Source organism: Calypte anna, chromosome 7, assembly GCF_003957555.1.
Source record: "Calypte anna isolate BGI_N300 chromosome 7, bCalAnn1_v1.p, whole genome shotgun sequence".
Taxonomy (NCBI): Eukaryota; Metazoa; Chordata; class Aves; order Apodiformes; family Trochilidae; genus Calypte; species Calypte anna.
The window spans coordinates 20077166-20098473 of record NC_044253.1 but is presented as its reverse complement, the minus strand read 5'-3'; the positions used below and the strand labels follow the sequence as shown (position 1 = coordinate 20098473).

General features: G+C 39.7%; 2 protein-coding genes across 2 annotated transcripts in view; one reads left to right on the top strand and one right to left on the bottom strand.

Moving 5' to 3' along the window:
* LRP2 (LDL receptor related protein 2) overlaps positions 1 to 2242 on the top strand; it is a 122659-nt gene extending 120417 nt beyond the window's left edge. The window contains exon 79 of the mRNA XM_030454023.1: positions 776 to 2242. Coding sequence (XP_030309883.1) covers positions 776 to 937 — 162 coding nt within the window. The 3' untranslated portion in view covers positions 938 to 2242. The remainder of the gene's footprint in view (positions 1 to 775) is intronic.
* Positions 2243 to 4611: 2369 nt separating this feature from the next.
* Positions 4612 to 13697, bottom strand: DHRS9 (dehydrogenase/reductase 9). Its single transcript, XM_030454420.1, has 5 exons — positions 13650 to 13697; positions 9161 to 9491; positions 7046 to 7304; positions 5697 to 5857; positions 4612 to 4862 (listed from the first exon to the last, which is right to left on the bottom strand). Exons 1-5 carry the CDS (start codon positions 13695 to 13697, stop codon positions 4612 to 4614), a joined length of 1050 nt encoding a protein of 349 aa, XP_030310280.1.
* Between the last annotated feature and the right edge of the window lie 7611 nt (positions 13698 to 21308).

Here is a 21308-nt window from a genome sequence, read left to right as displayed (position 1 = left end):
ATCTTGCTGGTCCATTGTGGTACAGCTCAGGGAACTGGTGCAAGTGGGAGGCTCTTGTATTGCACTGGGAGTGAAGCATCTACTTCTGCACTCTCATTTCAGTCTTCAGCATTGCACAGAAGTTCAGGAGCTCTGTGCACTGCATCCCTGCTTCTGTACCAGCTCTATTTTCTCAATGGTATGTATGGATCAGACAGTTCTTTTAAGATGGTGTGCCAGGGAGTGATATGTCTGCTGGAGGAATGTTCCCCTGGCTTGGGTGTGAAGGTTTGGACTTAAGCCCTTTTAATCTTACAATTAAAAATTTCCAGATAGCCGATGTGACTTGAGAACCTCAGTCCCACAGTCACATGACTAAATCTAGCTGACTTTTGTGAATAATTTAGGTTTCTAATGCTTGAACAAGGTGAAAGAGTGAGTTCAGGAAGCCAGGGATTCATTTCCCCAACATGAATTTATAACTGTTTATAAACAATAGTAGTGCCAATGTTATCTACAGTCATGTATGTGCATGTAGGTATATAAAGGTAGCCCTGCCATTAAGCATTAAAATAGAAGTCCCAATGTGTGGAGTGTGTAGTGGTGTATTTACTCATCTGAACCATCTGGGGTGAAATTAACGTTGAATTTTTGTTGCAAGCGGTAATTTGCAGAAATAACTTGTATCATGACACTTTAGCAAAATATTTGGATATTTATATAACATTTCTGAAAGTTAAGATTTTATGTTCTGTACATTAGAATGTAAACTTGGATTTTATGATTATTGTTTCAGATGGAAAAGGAACAGCAGAAGGGCACAGAAAATGTTCCAGCCCCTTCTCCTTCACTGCCTCCCAGGATTACTCTGAAGAGAGACCAACCCTTATCCTACTCAGCAACAGAGGACACATTCAAAGACACCGCCAATCTTGTTAAAGAGGACTCTGTGGTATAATGAAGTAACAGATTAGGGAAAATTAGACACATCCATTTGCACATATATTTTTTATAAACAGAAAAGTAAGGTTCACATTCAAATGCTTTATAAAAATATATGCAGCTCTTAGCCAATGGCTGGAGAGGTATGTTGAAACTATGCCTTGTTTTTTGACAAATGCCAATTGCTATTTTTTATGAACAATTATCATGATGTACTATATGTATATCTTTGCACTGAAGCTGTCTGAAAATGTTAAATATTTTGTACATTTGTAAATTTTTTAAAGATTATCTTGTTCAGTAATGTTGCTAGTAGGAGTCTGTATAGAATCGGTCATATCTTTAGGGGTAAATTCATTATATAAATGTTTAAACTAAAAAAGACCAAAAAAAAGGTGAGTTTAGGAACATTAATGATTTACAGAATCTTTAGAGTATATAATGGCACCTTTAAAAAATTCTACTGGTGCTCTGGGCATCTTTACCTCCTATTTTATATACTACTGTATGTAAAAATGGGTGTCTCAGTTTATCTTGTGTTAAACAAAAGATGGAAGAGTCAATGCAGCATCACAATGCTGAGTAGGTACCTGTGCAAAATGTTCTTATGCTATTTTAGCTGCCCAAGATAAAATAATTTCCTTTCAGTCCATGCCACAAATTTTTACTCTATGCTCCAATCAACACCATTCCATTAATAGTGTTTTTAAAAAGATTTAATATATTTAGATTTTAGTGCCATGAGTACTTAATTTAATGAGAATTTCTCCTGTTAAGGAATGGAATAATTCTGTTCTTGGCTGGAGTCTCTGGAAGTAACTTGTACTATTAAGTGAAGTATCTAGATTTCTATAACAACATATTTCCAAACAGCAAAATACGAAACATATTGGTTCACTTAAGAAATTATTCAGGTTTTTTAATGTGAAAATTTAATTTTATTGACTATTTATTTCCTGAGGTGGACATTAATAGAAAGGGAAACGATTTCTACTAGTGCGTTCTATGTAGTTATGGTTATCTCTGTAACCTTTTGTCAGAATACACTGTACATCTTATTAGCTTTTCTATTAATTAGTCAAGGGAGTTTCCACAACATGAACCATTTGAATACCACTCTGAGTGTCTCTGCAGGAACATGTTATTCAGCATTCCTGGCTAGCTACTCATATACCTTAAATATTCCTAAAGTTATAATCACTGAGATTTTTGCTATTTGATTGTTTTATATCTGAGCTCTCAAAATATATACTATTTCTGATTAGGATGCTTATAATTACTTTGTAATGTACTTTGATTAGAAAAGACAACTGGAAAATGATGCTGCTGAATAAATTTAATAAATGTATTATTTTATCACATTCTTATTCCATAATTTGTGTTAAGGCTGTATGTACTTCTTTCATTCATGGAAACTTCAGTGCACTCTGAGATGAAAACAACAGTATTTTATATAAAACCAAACAAGAACAGCACCTGCTGCTTCACACAACTTCATGAAGTTCTTGATACAACATCACTGTCATGATATTGCTCTAAGTGTGGAAACTGCCCTGTTACACACATTAAATAAAATTGGCCTTGAAACAGGAAATTCTTACTATTGATTGCAAGAGACTGACTATCAAGGTGGTATAGACATAAGTGAGTAAAACCTAAGTTTGATTAACTTTCAAATCTGACTGCTTTTTATGTAGGGAATTCCTTAGAATCTGGGGCAGAGCATACACATCTGTACGGCTATGAGAAGCTTTCTTTGAAAGGCAGGTTGCTATTCCCAAGGAAAGAGTTCACAAGGCTTTTAAGGAGAGAAGAGAGAACTAACATTTCCACAAGACTCGCCTCCCGTTGTGTACCACAAGATAAAGTAGCATCAGTTTTGTGAATTGTATTCATCAGCAGAAAGGTTTGGAACCAGTTTGGGGAAAAATTGCTAATATGTCTGCCATATACCTGAGATCTTATTTTTTATCCTTATAAGAATTGTAACTGTTCAGATGTGGAAGAAAACCATCCCTGGAATTCTGTATAGATAGGTTGTTGAATGTATCTGATCCTAAGCTTCAACTGTGCCTCTTCCCCTCAGTAAAACACCACCACGTACCCTTCTGATCATGAAAAATTTAATTTTTGGTACTTTGTTCAAAGAAAGCTTAATATTTTACCTCTAATTTCATTTTTCACTTGTATAATTTTTCCCCTATAAGGACAATCCCTGATTGTATTCTTTAATTCTGCACTCATTCTGTCTTAAAGGAGGCCAATTTTTAGAGATCTCAGCACATCTCTGTAAACTATCACTATAAGGCTGATAGATTATAATAATAATCTTTTTCATGTACATTATTCTTACAGCTGTCAGTCCAGATCGGGAAAACTATAACTCTGCAAGTATTTAACAAAAAATAAACTAAAATAAATTTATTCTTGGAGCTATTTGTTGAATAAACATCGATGAAATGCAGATTACTAAATGTTTTTTTACACTCTGTCCTTCCTGCACAGGTACAAACACAAACTTATGCCCCCCTCACACACACACACACAGTGATGAAATGCTTTTTCTTACATTTGGAGTTCTGACCTACACATGGTATTTTTGTAAGCTTAATTGAATTACACATTAATGATTAATCACCACTGCAGCTCTTTAGCAAATAAAACCTTTACCCCTTCAATTTTAATATCTCTAGGAACAGCAATTTTTGAGCCTCTGGCCAGCAGCTTAACAGATAGAAACAGTCTACCAGAGGCACAGTAACCTCAACTAACATTTTACCATTCTGAACAGTGCACAGTAAAATTAATTTGCCATAGCATACACTAGGGACTTGCTTCATATAATGAGTGAAATAATAATAATTTTAAACTTACAAAGTAAGTATGAAAAAAATGTGAATCCTTATTATTGTTAATGTTTCCCTAAGAAACCATATTAATAGTAGGAAGAATGTTAATATACAAATTTTTATACTCTGTGTATACTCTGTTTGGATAGTAATAGAGTCCAATGTGGTTTTGATTTTCCTCTAACTGCATATCTATAAAAGAGCTTATGTTTTACCCCTCCACAGTTGAAGTCAGGTGATCAGATGTGGGCAAGTACTGCTATTGTAATTTTTTTAATATGTTGAAATAGCTGGGATTTGTTATTATTTGTTATCTTATGTTACAACGCTTGTGGAGTATAGCAACTCCTAAATATGACCATGAGTGAATTCCCCATGAAGTAGATTCCTAAATCTGACTAGCACGTTCTGTAAGGCATGTGTATAAAATATATGTTCTGAAAGGCCATTGATTTCAAGTCCATGAGCAGCCTATATGCTGATGCAGTCTGCTCGAAAAAAATTATTCTTTTAGTGGCTTTATTTTTTTGTATTTAAAAATAATTTATTCTGTGAGTAGTATTAATATTCATCTTGTGGCTTAATATAGTCTATGAATGCATATCTTATAGCAGTGTTATTTCTGAGCGTAAAAAATAGCCTTCAAAAACCTTCTGGATTTAAGAACCTATCTGCAACCTCAGGAAGCCGAAGTAAGGAGGGCAGAGTGGTAAGGTGGGTAAAGGAGTGAAGAAAGTGTTTTCTGAAGTGAATTTAAGCACCCTAATAACTGATAAAGAAGAGGCCATCTGATTTTGACAGGATTAATATTTATTTCTGCAGAGCTGATACTGGTTTAATACTAAATGTTAATTACAACTCCAGGAACTGATCTCCTGCCAGCTGCTGGAGCTGGAAATATTATACGCAGCAGCATGTCAGATAAACAGCTTGGGGCATAGGAGAGAAGCAGCCCAAAGAACTTTGCATCCCATCCAGCTCCATATCGTGTCCTGGGGTACTTTGATGTCAGGGCATGTTCCATGCATTTTATGACATTAGAAGTATCAGAGTCACACAGTCTTTTCACTAATGATCTTTGAGCTTTTATATCTGCAAAGAAGAAAATAAACCTGAAGTCATTTATATGTAATGTTCTCTGTGAGAGTGTTCTTCATGTTCAAAGGTTTGACTACTGTTTTAAGCCTGCTTTTAACTACTGGCTCAAGTACTGACAGCAGTGTGGCTACAGCAGAGCAGAGACCAGAAAGGCTACAGAACACCTGAGAGAGAGACAGGTAAAGAGAAACCTCTGTTGCCTGTATCATGAGCCAGGCGTTTCCTATAGTAAGTGCAGTGTGACACAGCACAAGTTTTCAGTTATCAGTAAGCATAAACTTAGAATATGGTCATAGCTATTACCCCTTGGCATTCTACCTCTGAGTGTAGACTTATGGATGGTACCATGACATCCCATCTCACCAGCCTCATATGAGGACTGATAACACAAGTCTCATCGAATATAAACCTCGTCCAGAACAGCAATGGGTTCTTAATGAATGTTCATGAAAGCCAGCAAGTGTTCACAGAATTAACGACTGATAGAGCTTGGAAGGAGCTGGTCCAACCCCCCTATTCAAACTTGGTCACCTAGACAAAGTTGCCCACAGCCATGTCCAGACAGCTTTTGAGTATCTCCAGTGATGGAGACTCCACACCCACCCTGGGCAACCTGTGCCAGTGCCTTGTCACCCTGCAAGTAAAAATGTGTTTCCTGGTGTTCAGCAGGAATATCCTGTGTTTCAGAGTGTGCCCATGGCCTTGAGTCCTGTTCCTGGTCACCACTGAAAAGAGCTTGGCCCTATTGTCTTTATAGCCTCCTTTCAAGTAGTTATATAGATTGATAATATGCCCCCTGAGGTTTCGTGCAGTCCTTTTTCTACTTACATTCAACAAAGTATTTTTCTCCATAGGAGTTCCTGATCTCAGGAGTCAGTCCATTCCAAAGTCTTACGAGGTTGCCCTTGATGACATCTGAATCAGCTGCTGCCTTGAAGAAACCATGCTCAACAATGCTTACTTTCACTCCAAAATGCTGCATCTCTATCCTAGAAGGAAAAAAACCAGTAACCATCCCAGGCCACCTAATAATGGCATAACATTTAACACAAGTAAGTTGAAAGTCTGTTACACAAATGGCTATTTAAGATTTTGAATCTTGAAATGTCAGAATAATTTTGAGATATTCAAATTTGCTTCATAGCAGCGTACCTGTCCTGTAAAAGCACAGCAGGCAAATAACTCTGAGGGAAAAAACAAAACAGTGTCAGGCTGATTGACAGCTTTCTGTGGGGTTTATGTTGGACTGGTGCAAACAATGCAGCAGAGAGCTGCTTCTTAGCCAGGTATTATAGAATTAAAACGTGACTATTTCAAATACTATTTCATTACTTCATCTTCCAGCAGGAATAGGGTAAGTGCTTGGGAGAAAGTAAAAGTGAGCAAACATTTTCAATTGGATTAGAACTTTATTATCCATTCTATGGTTAAGTGGCTCTGTGCAATAAAGGTCAGTGTTTTCTGGTAGTATGGTTCCCTCTATGTAATTTTGAGTTGCTGTGAAGTGACTTTGGGGTGAATATGGCCTCTTTGTCTTGCTGGGCAGCTCAAGAGATCCAGGTAGCTGTGTTCCAAAGTGTGCAAAGGGCTGGACCACGTGTCCATTAGCCATTAAGTCCTTGGGGCATATACTTACCTTTTTATAAGCATTCAGAATGGTTTGCAACCAGCTTTCCTAGTCCTTGTGAAGACTTGGCTTGCTGGGCTAGGCCTTGGCTTTCTCAAGGCAGTACAACACAACTGGCTTCAGAGAAGGGCTCTCAGCCTAATTTTTTTAAGTTAGGAATACCTTTGGTAATGTGGTTGCTGGCTGGGATCGCCCAGCTCAGATTGTAGTGGAGCATTAGATAAAAATCAAATGGGGTATACGAGCAGACTCAGGGTGTTTGACCAGGTTATGCTGTTGATTTACTTTTGTGTATGCAATGGATTTATATGCCCAAAAGTTGCATGTTAGTCCAGGAGATGAAAGCTTTTCCCAGGGCAATTTCCTGGTGACTCCATTCATCTTACTGGAGATTGAAATCCAAAACAAGTGACCAGCATCCTCTTATTTTCCTTGCTCCCTTTGGCAAGATTTGCAAAGAGAAAACATACATAGGCAAACATACAGTCACCCTTCCTCAGCACATATGGAATCTGTTCTTGGATTCATGCATGTATTTCTGGCTACTCACCTTAAGGTGTCAGAGAAAGCTTCCATGCCCCATTTGGACAGGCTGTAGCCACCTCCTGCAAAAGCTGTGAGGCCTTTGGCATGAATTAAGTTGACAACTCTTCCCTCAGCTTTTTTCAGAAGTGGCAGAAGCTTGAGTGTGATTTCAATCAATCCCAGCAGACTAGCATCCAGCACCGAGTGGAAATCTTCAATGCTCAGCCAGTCAGTGGGCGCTATAGGTGCTGTTCCTTCAGCATCACTCACCAAGCCGAAAAGCCCTAAGAGGATTACAAAGCCATTTATTTCACTGTGTGGCAATAGCTTACCCCAGTTTCATATGTAGCATTGGGAATGAAGCATACAATCTGCAAAAACTTCAGTGAGATGAGTTAAGTTTTCTGGGATTTGCTTGTAAGATCTACTGTGTACATCTGGCAAAATCGGCTAAAGACCTTAGGCATTGACTCTAAAGAACGTGTGAAAATTGGGGGTTGGGCTCTTCTCCCAAGTAGCTACCAGTAAGACAAGAGGGCATGGACTTAAGCTCTGTCAGGGGAGGTTTAGGTTAGATATTAGGAAAAAATTCTCTACAGAGGGGGTGATCAGACATTGGAATGGGCTGCCCAGGGAGGTGGTGTGTTCTCCATCCCTGGATGTTTTTAAAAAGAGACCGGATGTGGCACTCAGTGCCACGGTCTGGTAACCACAGTGGTAGTGGATTAAGGGTTAGACTTGATGATCTCAGAGGTCCTTTCCAACCCGAATGATTCTTTGATTATTAAAGAAAAACTATTTTGTTTGGAGATACTGGCCACCATACTGGGCTTTACTATCCAGATCCACTCACATATGTAGGCTCCTAATATGCACTTACATTCTTGTGAAATCAAATAGTATACATACAAGTGGAGATACTGATTTTTCTGGGTTGGGGTCTAAAGGTCTGAACTAGATATGTGGAATTAGTCAGTGCTTCTAAAAATATTAGCTTAACCCTGTGTATTGATAATACTGCTTTACTACCTTATAAATTACTTGAGGAACTTTAGATAAATAGTGACGCTTCCAAGAGTTTGCTGGGGACAGCCTGTGCCTGAAGGGAGAGGCTGAAAGTCCAGCACCTACCTCCATAAAGAGTTTCTCAGACTGAGGTGACAGCAGTGGTTTCCCTGACAGAGAACGAGTGGCTTTCCACAAGCTGGAAGCAGGACACTACCTGAGGAGGTAAGAGCTAATATTTATGTTGTCCTTGCTCTCACTCTTTGCATTCAGGACTTGTCTGGATCTGTCCTGATGAAGCCAAAAGTGATTTATTGAGCTTTAAGGAGGAAGTTCTAGCAGAAGATATGTATTTTGCTGTATTACCCAGTTAATTAATTTACAAGCCTATTGACTGTTTGGTATCGCTGTGTATTAGGGATGGTGGCTGCAGTGAGCTGAGCCTCTTTGACAGCCCTTAAAAATGTCTAGTCAGCTATGTGTGCTGATAAAAAACCATGTATTGCCACAGTTGGATATATTTACCATGCAGATCTTTTTATCTCTCTTTGCACATTTAAGGCTTGTTTTTTAGCTCCACTCATAGGTATCCAAGGACAAACCTCTCCTGTTAGAAAAGTGCTCAGAGGCATATGATAGCTGTAGTGAGAGCTACCTAAAACTGGCTGAAATGGCAAGTATTTAACTCTTCCAGTCAGTGCAGTCATGGTGTGCATTGCATAAGTAGGATTTTCTTAGCTTTGCAAAAAACCACTCTTCTGCTTACTGGAGGAGAGCTAAAGAAGCGCTGTATCAGTCATTTTCAATAGGGTGGGCTGGGTTTAGTCTCAATAAAGCTCTTTATGGTACCAGTTAGCACCTTCCCCCCACTGAAATTCTTCAACTTCACCAAGAAGAGTCTGAAAAACACACCTGGGGATGATCTGTTTTTTATAGACTGAGCAACTACATTTTTAGGCACCCTGTAGGTGAAAGTGAGAGGAAGCCCAAAAGAATTGCAGGAGAGAATCACTTTGAACTGGGAAATGACAGAATTGAAGAGTGAATGGGTTTCATCAGTAAGATGAAAAAATTTCAGTGGGACCAGATTTGGTTCTGTGGAATCATTTCTCTGGAAAATTGCCTTGCCACTTACCTTTGCCAGCTGTCTCTTTGGTCACAAACAGCACAGCCCTGTCAATGCTGTTGGAGTCAGCTAAGTTCAGGTTCACTGTCTTCAGCGAGGGTGAGGAGCAGGACTGGAGCTCTTGGCCTCCTTTTTCTGTAGCACACGCAGCAATGACACAAAATCCCCTTTTGTCAAACCATTTAGCCAGTGAGTTTCCAAGCCCAGTGTCACAGCCTGTGATGAAGACATGCTTTCCACTCAGGTTTCTGATTCTCTGCCTGTCTCTGATGAGCCAATAAATGAGCAGACAAAGTGTGGAAGCCAAAACTGCTATGTGCAGTGAGTCTGAAAGCGAGACCTACAAGCAAGTAAATTAATGATCTAGAAATGCAGCAAAGCGAATGCACTCAGCCAACCCCCCAGCTTCCTCAGACACAGTTCCTGTAAAGGGCTTTGTTTCTGGTTGCAGCCCTTCCAGCTCACTGTAAGTTAGGGGAGAGCAGGGCCAGAAGCTTTGGCACAATGTAATCAGGATCCATGAATAATAGGTGCCTTGGCAAAACTTTCCTTATCCTCCTTTTCTATGGATTTTCACTGTTTTCAAGCTTTGCTGACCAAGCTTTCTAGTCAGCCTTGTCCTTTCAGGATATTTCAGACCGTGGAATGACTGCATCAGTCCTCACAGTGGAGTTTTGGGGGTTTTTTTGTGGACATTGGTGATTATTTGTGCCAATACTGGACAGAGGAAAGCCTCTGGGAAGAAGGACAGTTCTCTTTGACCATCTGTATGATGCCACCCAGGCTGCTCTTCTATCTGTATAATGGAAGCAGAGTGACTCCCAAGAATAATCAGAAAAGCTGTAGTGGTGGGTCTGGTGAATAATTTGTTGCATGATTTGCATTGTGTGATGGTGAGTGATCTGCTCTCTGCCCCTTTGACGAGGTAGACTTTGGGGTGGTGCCTGAGTCTTCTGTCTCCTTCCTCATTGCCTGTTTAGCACAGATACATTATTAGAAAGTGTGTTTGTATCTAAAAAAGGAGAACTATGTGGACATGTTGCTCTCAAAAAAAAAAAAAAAAAAAAAAAAAAGCACCAAAGGAAAACAAGATTTCCTAATTGAAGTGAGGATACTTATTACGAAAATTTTTAATGAATGTAGAATACAGCTCTTGCCATCTAAAATCTCCATGATTGCTTCCTGTTTTTCAATTTGTACTTTTGGTTTGTGCAAGAATTAATCCTAACTAATTAATTAAAACCAATGATAAGGATTTTCCAGACATCCTGTTAAAGAGAAGCTTTTCTGCAAGTGCCAAACAGTTACCTCAGCTCTAGTTATCTGCATATATGAAGAAATGCTGATATCTGGCCTTTAAAATGTTATTGTATAAGTGATGCTTCTGTAAAAAAAGGAATCTGTGACTATTTCTACATCCTAAAGGTACTCAAAGAGAAAGGGATTTTCCTATGCTGACTCATAGCTGTCTGAAATTAAGGATTTGTTTGGCTCATTTTTTGTAACATCCTCGCTACCATAAGACATGAATGTTAAACAGTGTCCAATGTGTTAGGCCTGGTTGCTGGAGCCCATTTGGTGTTCTTGTTTCTACTGAGTTCATGGAGTGATTTGGATTTACTCTAACTCTGAAATCTGTTGCCTCTTCACCAGGTAGGAATGGAAGGAATCTCAGAATCCAGTAGCAAATGAACGTTGGACTGTAATTAAATAACTAAATAATTCACATAGCTGATAAATGATAATAAGTGACATCATTCATTGCCACTTAATGATTTTTTTTTTCATAGTTGGGAGTATCAGTAGTCATTGGTACAGACTTCTGAGCTACTGGTTAACATTCTCTGATTTTAAAATGTCAAGCAAATGTATATAAATATGAGTTTGCTTTGCATTCCACTGTAACCTAAAGAAAGGCTCCCAGTAAGTTTTTGGTATGTTAGACTGGTTCCTGAGCTGCACAGGTTATTTTAGTGCCCATCTTACTTGGTTTTAGGCTGATGTAATCAGCCCCCTCATTCAGGTACTTCTCTTAGATATTTGGCTTTTTTGCTGTGATAATCCCTGTGAAGTCTAACAAGGATTGCAGTATTCCTGAATGCCTGCACTTTGGAATAATCTTTGTAATGTTTCACTGAGCTGGTGACATTTCTTTTCTGAGAGGACTCGTGGAGTCTGCCTCTGACAAAGACCTCAGGCTAATTCAGGCTACTGTGCTGTATCATAAAGTCTGAAAACAGGATGTTGCAGCAACCAGACATAGATATCCTCAATACATTTGCAACAACATGCAAGGCAATGAGGTTTCCTTTGCTGATTTAGAATTGGAGCTGAGCAAGGCACAAAGAGAGGAAGTGCTACAAGCAGACTCTTGTAACCCCAGGCCAGTAAATCTCAGCAAGCTATTCAGCAAGTTAGTGCTGTGGTAACATTTTAGGACTCAGCTGACCTTTTGCCCGATACAAAGTTAAATAATTTGAGATTTGGGGAAACCATTAACCTAACTGGAAACATGAGTAGTAAATTCCACCCTCTTTCCTTGGCTGTGCTGTAGGGAGAGAACAGGACTCAGTGAGCTTGCAGTACTTGAAAGCAGGTTAAATTTGAAACTGGGCTCTGTGGATTTTCTGACCAGGATACTTACTTGGTTTCTGTGAGGGAAACACCGGGGACTGCTCTGGCTAGCATTAGTCCCTGTGTTTAGGTAGCAATAATTGGCACAAAAGTGCTGTAAGACAAGAGTCTTCAGAGGCAACAGCTGAGGGGCAGAAACGTTTGTGGAGTCTCTCACTCCTCTCTGCCCCATCACCCGTAGGCCAGTGCTCCTAAACCTGTAATCTCCAACCACCCAGTTCCCCTCAAGGATGAGTGCAGCTTCTCTGATAACAGATGGGCATTGGGTGCTGAGCATCGTGCTGGGTTCACTCTGCTGGAGCCTTCTGCCAGATGCTGCTGGGGAGTCTGGGGTCAGAGTCAAAGGAAATAGTCTCAAAGTTTTCTTCCAAGAAAATGTTCTAATTCTGTAAATGAACATTGTTATGCAAAATATTTATTGTTTGATAATTGTGGAGCACTAAAAAAAGCCACTTGTCTTTCAGGGGCATATTGATTTTGAAATAGCTGCCTGGAGGGGCAAAGAGTGTGTGTTCAGAGAAAATGTCAGCATGATATTTTGAGAGTATTGATATATCTTCATAAATATTGAATTCTGATTACTAATGTAGCCAGTAAATAGCTAAAGGCAAATTCTACTTCCCATTAAAACTCTGATATTTGCCTGGCAAAATGAGAACTCTTGGGATAGAGCTTGGCTTCTTACATCCAGACAAATGCCATTAAAAAAGCAATTGATTTTAGAGAAAAGCAGCATGACTGCACCAAGAGCCCTTTAAGATCCTTAGATGATTAAAAAAGTGCAGCATCCTTCTTTCTGCACTAAGGGAAACTGGAACACTTTGATTGCATTGAAGGGATATTGAAGGGAGAGTTATACTCTCCCAGCAAGTTTGCTTTGGTAGTTGTGCCAAAGCAAGAACCTCAGGGTTGAGGTTTTGAGTCTGGGAATGCTTTGGACTCCTTCAACTGCCTTGTGCTGGCAGTGCAAACCTCCAGAAGTCAGTGCCCTGCACTGGGATAGAGTGACCTGCCAGGAGTGCTCAGGCAGAGCTGTCAAGGGGAAATTTAGGGACTATGATTCTTCAGAAACAGTGCTCATGTAGCACACAGTGGTGGGGTACGAGGTATCAGAAAGTGCTCAGACAACCCCCCCAATAGCTCTCCAGAGTCTAGGAAGTACAAACTTTAATGACTGGTCATCCTGCCAGATGTACAAACCCCTGATGTTCAGTTAAGAAACTGCACAAATGTGCAAGCACCAACAAACGTCACATCTCCCACTCTAAGATGAGCTATTCCTGCATGAGCAGGACTTTGTACTTTTGTTTCACAGAAAAGGGGTTATTTTTCATATGCTGTGTAAAAATGTCAGTGTGATAATTCAGGTTGATGGCCAACAGATAACGAGATTTTCATTAATATGCCACCTTTAAAGAAATACATCTCCAAACTCTCCTACTCAGCATTTTGCATGGAGATTGATGCAGTTCGGTACAATGGAGGCTTATTTCTTGGCATGATTGTATCTTTTCTTGTATGGCTTCCACTTCAGATTTTCACTGCATCATCGATAAAAGACCCAGGAAAATAAAAACCTGTAAAGTGTTATGGTGACTGACACAGAAATTCAAAACAAAGGAGTAGAAAAAGATTCCACATGTTGGGAAGAACATTTCTGAATAAGCATTTAATTCAGACCCTGTAGGTGCTTAGATAAGAATAATTGTTAAAATCTAGAAAGGAAAGGGGACTGCATGTTTTTTTGTCTGCACTCAAAACCAAGTGCTTAATTTGTTCTCTTGGATATTCTGCTAATGCATATAATGGGTACTACTCACTACAACAATAGATTGTAGGGTTCTGTTTTAGTGCCATTACTCACATTCTGTGGAGACATCTGCAAGTTCAGCCTATACCTCCAGGTGGTCATGAGTTGCCTTTGCCAGTTATTTCCAATGTCAGCACATTGAAAGAACCCAAGTCAGCCTCAGAAGCTTCCTCACCAAGACCTGCATGGTGACTGACAGTTAAAAAAAAAAAAAAAATCTCACAGTAAATTCTGTGTCTGATGGTGACTTCTGATTGCTGTACATTGGCTGATCAGCAAGGCCTCTCTCCCTGCTGTTAATAATGACTTGTGCTGTGATGATTCTATCTTACAGACTTAGTATCAATTTTCTGTATATGTTCCCTGCCTGCCTATCCTACCTATAAGCATTACTGGCTATATATAGTAATCTCCAGAGTCTGGTGGACTGTCGAGACTAATTAGGGAGAACTAATCTACTCATCTGGGAAATACTGATCTGTGCTTCATCTTGAAACTAGCAGGAGTCTTTGCATTGATTTAACAGAGCTTGATTCAGAACTCTACTTTTTCTCCTGCATGCGAGTGGGTTATTATTTTATGCTATGACTTAAACTTTTAGGTTACATCCTTGTGTGTGAAAATTCTTAGGGATGAAATTATTATTTCTAGGCTAGGGGCAGCTTTCTGATAGTAGAATCAAATCAATTGGCTGAGTAACTAAGCAATGTTTTTCAAATAAAAACTAAAATTCTATGAGCTGTAGAAACAGAAGCTTGAATGGGAAAAGACTCAACATTTGACTGCTAGGCTGCTTGTTTGGTGTCTCCCTGGCCCAGAGTCTGCTGGGCACTTCTGATCCTGCTCTGGGTGCTATTGTGTAACAATGTAAGCAGAATTCATTTTCCCCACTCTTCATGTCTCCCATTCACAAAGCTGTGTGGTGCCAGATGCTGTGGGAAGCGAGAAGGCCATTCTCAACAGCAGAATGAATGAATAAGCTTCTTATCAAAATTTATTTCAAGCTAACTAAATGGAGAAGAAATCTAGAAATGGAGAAACCAAGCAAGGTAGTAGGACAGAGCTGGAAGTGATGTGGTTCTGTTGAGCTGAGCGGGTCATGGCAATGTCAGCCTGCCCAAACTCTGCCATGTCTGGCTACTCCCTGCCAGGAGCTGCAGAGCTGTCTGTTCATCCTCTGCTTGGTGGGCTGCTCTTATCCTTCTGGTTTCTCTCCCTGGTTATTTTGGGTTGGGCTTGGAAATGCTTGCTTCTTTTGCCAGTCTGAGTGCCAGCAGCCTGAGCTGCACTGCCAGTTTTTACTCTGCTTTCAGCTCTCTTGGGGCAGTCAGGAGATGTCTGCAGCTTGCTGGATACTTGGGGATTCAACAAGTGGCTGGCAGAGACTTTCACTCCAGCACAAGCCTGGCAGATGTGCCTGCTGAGCCTGCCTAGTCCTGCCTGATCTAATTCAAATGATAGGCTTGAGAAGGACCTTTCAATGTGCTTTAAAGGACGACAAAACAGCACTCTGCCAGCACACAGAGCCCATCACAGAGGAACATTTCTCCATCAGCAGCAGCAGGTCAGGGGTCCTTGCTACTGTAGATTGCAATCCTTTGCCCCATAAATGTAGGAGAGAAAACTATAAAAGGAATTTCTCTACTGCTTGTTGTTTTTCCTCAGCAAACTGCTTTTGAACTTTAGAAAATTCATAAAGCTGAACATATACTGCTTAGCATCTTGAAACATAAAAATGGGGAAATTCTTTAAAAATTTCCCTTTTTCACAGAGGATTCCCTTACTTGCTCAGAGCACAGAATGAGAGAGAGTTTGACATAAGAGAAACCACATAAGCAAAATGTGAGCTCCATATGCAGCTTTCTGTTACAGAGCTTGGCATGAGAATCTTTCATTTGCAGAAAGCAGCACTTGACTGATTTCCCAGTGAGTCCTTATGTGTATGTCATAATGAAACCCCTAACTCTTAGAAAGGATGTGGGAAAATGATCCTACTTGAAGCATAACACTGGCGAGGGAAATTTGGTTCTCAAATGAAAAAGAAGCAGCTAACATTACTGCTGGACAAGTCAAGGTTTTGATGTGCATCTGTGCGTGCTGGTTTTAACAAGTTAACTGGAGCCAGGTCTTATGGATTCACCTTCCTGGGCCTTGCAGAATTCCTGCATCTTCTCTTGAACAAATCTCTTATAGTTCTTAAAGAGGTAAGTCTGAATATTCATCTGCCTCATACAGTCTTGAGTGCAGGACAGGTTCTGGTAGCCATAGCAGAGCATTCAGGGTTTTGCTCATGTCCAGAAGTCACTGACTTTTCCTGATGGCATTTGAGTTATTGAGGTGCCTGGTTCCAGGACTGCAAATGCCAGCAGAATCTGGCACTCCATGCAGTGAGAATAGACTTCTAGAATCATTTAAGTTGGAAAGGACATTTTAAGATCATTGAGTCCAACTGTTAACCTAACACTGCCAAGTTTACCACTAAGCTGTTTCTAATGCATTAAGCAATTGATATTTCCCCTGTGTTTCTTGTTTAAATACTGTATTTGCAGCTAGTGTGCCCTGTCCCAAATTCTTTCTGTATTTTCCTTAAAATATTAACTCTTGCAGTGCTAGGATCTTGCAGCTGACAGTACACTTGTGGTGTGGTAGGAACTGAATTAAAGCAGCCAAACTGTAATTTCTAAAGATAAAGATCAGAGTAGATGGTGTCATTTCACACAGAGCCTTTCTAGAAGCTAAAGCTTTTTCCCCTCCACCAAGATTACTCAGCCAAAAGTGATTAGGGAAACAAAGAAAGTATGAAATGGCACCATCCACTCTGATTTTTATCTTTAGAAAGATAAAGATCTGGGCTGACTGCTGAGTTTAAGGGACAAGATTCACATCCCTAGGGCCTGATGCTACCTGCTCTGCAGAAGCCAAGAATTTCACTGACTGGGATGGGCCAACCCCTTGCATGGAAAGCTAACAGCCCATGCAAACTGGGACAGGGAAGCTACTAGCTCAGCAGTCAGCCACACAACAGCCTTTGGATTAAATGTTAAATAAAGAAAAATTGGTTTTCAGACACTCTTATTGACAGAAAGTTATTTTTAATGTATAAGCTACTATAGCAATGCCATCAATACTTTTACTAGAGTAGTATTTTTTACTTTTACTTTTCATTTTTGCTAGAGTAGTATTACTAGAGCAGGTAGTTGAGAGGATTCACCTCAAACCTGCTCTAGAAGGAATAACTTTCAGATAAAAGATAAATTAAATAATCCCACTAAAGCATAAGGCATAAGCTGCACTGAGAATAGCAGAACTGAAGATTTGCAAGCTTCGTGGAACCTCAATTTCAAACCAGCATTATTTGGAGAGCCACTGGGTAACTTGCTTCTAACCTGGATCGTACCACAGCAAATTCACCAGCAGGAAGAAAGCATTTTTTTTTTTCACCACTGAGTGGTTTCCATGGCAGCGAAGTGGCCTCCTGAGCAACGTGCAGTTACAGGCTGGATGTGGGGTTTCTGCAGTTCTCAGTGTTTGTAGCTATGGAAACTTTACAGTGGAGCGTTAGACCTAGATGTTAGAGAGCCTCAAGATCTGACCAGGAAACTGCCTCACCCAAGCCTTGCAAAGTCTGGTGTGTATGAAGGGGTGTGAATCCCAACCAGCTCAATGGCTTGGACACTTCATTTTGTTTTCTCTAGTCAGGACTGTGCCAAGAAAAGGCAATCACAGTTTCTTTGGCCTCAAAACTGAATAGGGGCAACTGCTAAAGAAAGCAATATCAGGAAGAGAATTTTCTGCCCTTCATCCTAGCTGATATTGCCAGAGCTTACTGCTCACAGAGGAAGGCCCTGTTTTCATTCTTTTCTCTGCCTGAGATGACCAAATTCTTCCTGCTATATAGGGACTTCAAGCCACATTCCCAATTTTCCAGGGATATTACTGTTATAAATCTTTGTGAAAACTGGAACCTTCAAATGTTCTTAGCCGAGCACCCTAGAGATGAAAGAACTGAATAATAGCAGTAATTTCTGAAACTTTAATAGTTGCTTCATTCTTTTTGGTTTACACATTAACAATGAAATAATATATTTTTTATAGTAGCAGATATTGGGGAAATAGATAAATTTCTTAAAGTTATAAAGTCATATATATTTCATATATAGTTATTTCATATATAGATAGAGTTTGTATTATGCTGCTATAAAGGATGGGTCTTATGGAATCAGACTTTTTCACAATGGGGGATATACTGGCAAGTATTTACTTTGCCAGCTCTGTTCTGTTCTGCAGCAGTAGGAAGTCTTGTATAACTGCTGGCATTCTTGAGAAGGGATTCCAAAACAATGTAGCATCCTTCCCAACAACATAATGGGCATGTGGATGCAGACTCGTTTTGGCATGCTCCATGCACTGCACAACTAGTGAAATGTTCTCATTAGGACAGACAGTGGACAGCTTTTGTTTCTTTGATGCATCTGTAAAACTCGAAATACCCCAGATCATTTAGTGACAGCCAGGCAAGGTGACTTGAAGTCTTCCCCCATACTGCTATGTGTTTTCATGAAGGAATTGGTATTCCTTGTTTCTCCCCACACAAGAATTTTTGTAGTTTCTGAGGACCAAGTCCATCATAATGGCCTTGTGACCCCAAGAACAGCTTAGTTATACTTAATTGTGGAACAGTCATGACAAAACAGATCTTGTGTGGTCTGAGGACAGGCAGCCAGCATTGACAGGAGCTCAGAATAAGCATAACCTTATTATAGGCAAAGGAAAGCAGAAATGCTGCAGTTATATAAATGAGTGTCCTGTTGTAAGGAGATTGCTTTGTGGAAAGTTGAGAAACAGAATTGTGAAGAAATTTAAGGGACAGGAAAGCCCAAGGATCAAAAGACAAAAAGACAAGCAGCTTCTTTACAGGCAGGTTTAGCAAGTGCCTGTCAGACAGGTTCTGAATGGCTTCCTCATCACTGGGACTAGCAGAAGCAAATGGAAGTGATCCTTATTTGATTACTAAAGTGATAACGACAGAAAAAAACATTGAATGCATTGATTACACCACCAGATAAAAGTTTTTCTCTATAAAGAAAACAAAGAAATAAAGAAACAAATAAAGTATTTTCCTTTGTTTTTCAAAGGACCAGAGGAAAGGAAGGTAAAACATTATGCAGAATCAGAAGTGTACTACAATATCAAACTCTGCCTTCTGACACTGAGGTGCTATCACTTTAAGTGGCACAATTAGGATGCTGATTATACTCAACTGAAAAAGTGTCTGACTTCCTGGGCCTGAAACCATGGTATGCTAGCTACAGAAATAAATTTATCTATCTATGGCTAAAAAATAAAGTAAGGAAGCATAGGAGCTGTCAGCTCAATACCTTCTGTCAGGCCCAAAAGTCCAGACTGCTATACTTGCATAGAGTTTAGTGCAAACACAGAAACAAGCTGCTCATCTGGAGTCTCAGCCTGCAGTGGCTGACAAAGTTGGTTCACCTGGTGGAAAACTGTGGCCACCAACTTCTCCATAGCTGTGAGTACTCAGTGTGAAATTTTGTCTTTAGGAAGCTTTGAGATAATTTTATTTGATTGGTATTGTAAATACTGGAATAAAAATCAATAGGTTACAGACTGCAGCTGGGAGCTGGAAAGTTCTGTGCCAAAAGAGCGCCTAAGCTTTCATTCCTTACTGAGAAATTATGTGTACAGAAAGAAGTAACTAAGATTCATTTTTATTCACTTGTTCTTATGAACTTGTTGGAAAAAATCCAGAGAAAAGAGGATAAATTAATTTGGAGTGGTATATGGTGGAATGAACAGCTACTCAAATTAAGTGAAGAAGCAGTTACTTGCATTTGACTTAATGAAGTGTGCTTATTTCTTCCTGTGTAAAAAGGCATTAAAATTACATGAGTTGTAACAAAATGCTTCCCTTCAATTCAGACCACGACTGAGAGAAATTTTCCTGACAGTCTCACTTATCTTTCCTGAACCAAATAGTATCTATAACCTAGCAAAATTCAGAGATGCTGCAAGTGTCCCTTATCAGAATTCAGGGGTGGGAGCATCTGTCCTCAGTCTCCTTGGTTTACTGAAGTCCTGTTCTCTGTTTAGTTTAGTGACTGGTTTTCCCACTAGCAGCTTTGAAAGATGGATCTAGGGAAATGAGACCAAAACTGAGTGCTGCATTTTCTCCACTTCACTCTACAGACAGATGATTTTTCAGCATAGATTGATTTTTATGGCTCTTGTCATAAAGTCACATCAGAATTCATATAACTTCAAAGATTTTTTTATAAGGATGAGATGAGAGAAATGGAAGTTTAGATGGGAGCAGAGCCCTTCAGAAAGGCTGATCCAATTAATCACTGCCTTAATCTGCTTCGCTAGCAGTGGGAAACAGCCTCTGCACACACTTTCTGAATGCTTACATGGGCAAAGTCTTTGAGTGAGAAGACTGAAGTAAGTTCTGTAAAGCTAAAATTGTATTTTGTCTTTGGCAAACCAAGCCTTTTCTGGAGATGCTGAACTTCCTTGCATGCAATGTGTGAGGTCTTGAGTACCTTGACAAACAGAGGCACTGGATGACTGCTGTCCATGTTGCTCCTGAAGAATAAAGCAAAGGAGTTGTGCTCCACCATATTATCTTTCTTCCAGCCTTTCCACTCCTGTACTCTGCACTACAAGTAACTTTTTTTTCTTTTTTTTTTTTTTTTTTCCCCTTCTAGCTTTATGCTATGATTGACAATATGGTTAATATGACATTATTTCACATAGCATTATTCTCAAAGCTATGTTGTGTACCTTAGTATAGATGCAGACTTAATTTTGCTAAGAAAACGGGAGAAGACACCAGGTTTGTGTTTGGTTATGCTGTTTCTGTGTTACAGTAGTGCTGCTGCTAAACAAGGAACAGGGAGTTATGTTTAGCTGCATTTAATCATGATCCACTTTTGTGCATGAGGCTTCATCATGGAAAATTTGAGAGCACGGAAGACTTGAGGAGAGCAGGCAGCCACTTCTATTCTGTCCTGTCACCAGGGCTCTCTGGAGCAAGAATGGATTGCAGAGGGGAACTAAACCATGTCTACTATTTTCCTCTAAATTCTGTGGTGGTCTTTGCTGAGGTCACAGTACTGTCCTCACCAATTTCCCTCATTGAAAAATCAGTGGAGGGCTCATCTCCAACAAGAATTCACTACTACTCAGGAGCTTCCATGTTTAAAAAGTCTTAAGTTTAAAGAAAGAATGGTAGAATATTTGAAGCCCAGGGGAGAAGGATAAGCTGTGTAGTAGCAAACCAAACTTTTGAGCAAGTTTTTAAATCTGAATTTAGCTTCATCTTGGAATCATTTTTCATATTATTCACCTGATGTTGTTGTTTACTGCAGGGAGAGTAGTGTACACTGAATTTCTGCATGGCTAATAAAGCAATTCTATTCTAATGCTGATAAAATAATGCAGAATAATCTCTTCCTGCACATTCACGCATTCACGGTGAGCTTCTTGTTTTTTTTTTTTTTTTTTTTTTTTTGTCCCAAATAACCATCTCCTCATGTACAATCGCTTTCCAAGTGCCCTATGTTGTGAGATAACATTAGTGAAATTTAAACTCTCCATTAGATGTCAATGAACTGTAACCATCGTGACCATGCGGTTATTGACCCAGGTGCAAACAGCCAATGCCCAATTTAAAGATTCATTTCTGACAAATGG

Excerpts from the sequence above, each read along its gene's own strand:
- DHRS9 (XM_030454420.1), bottom strand. The coding sequence starts at position 13,697 with ATGACCACCTGGAGGTATAGGCTGAACTTGCAGATGTCTCCACAGAAT. Across the intron at positions 9,492-13,649 it reads TGCAGATGTCTCCACAGAAT|GTCTCGCTTTCAGACTCACT; the intron begins GTGAGTAATGGC and ends ACTTGCTTGTAG. Across the intron at positions 4,863-5,696 it reads AGAAAAATACTTTGTTGAAT|ATATAAAAGCTCAAAGATCA; the intron begins GTAAGTAGAAAA and ends TCTTCTTTGCAG.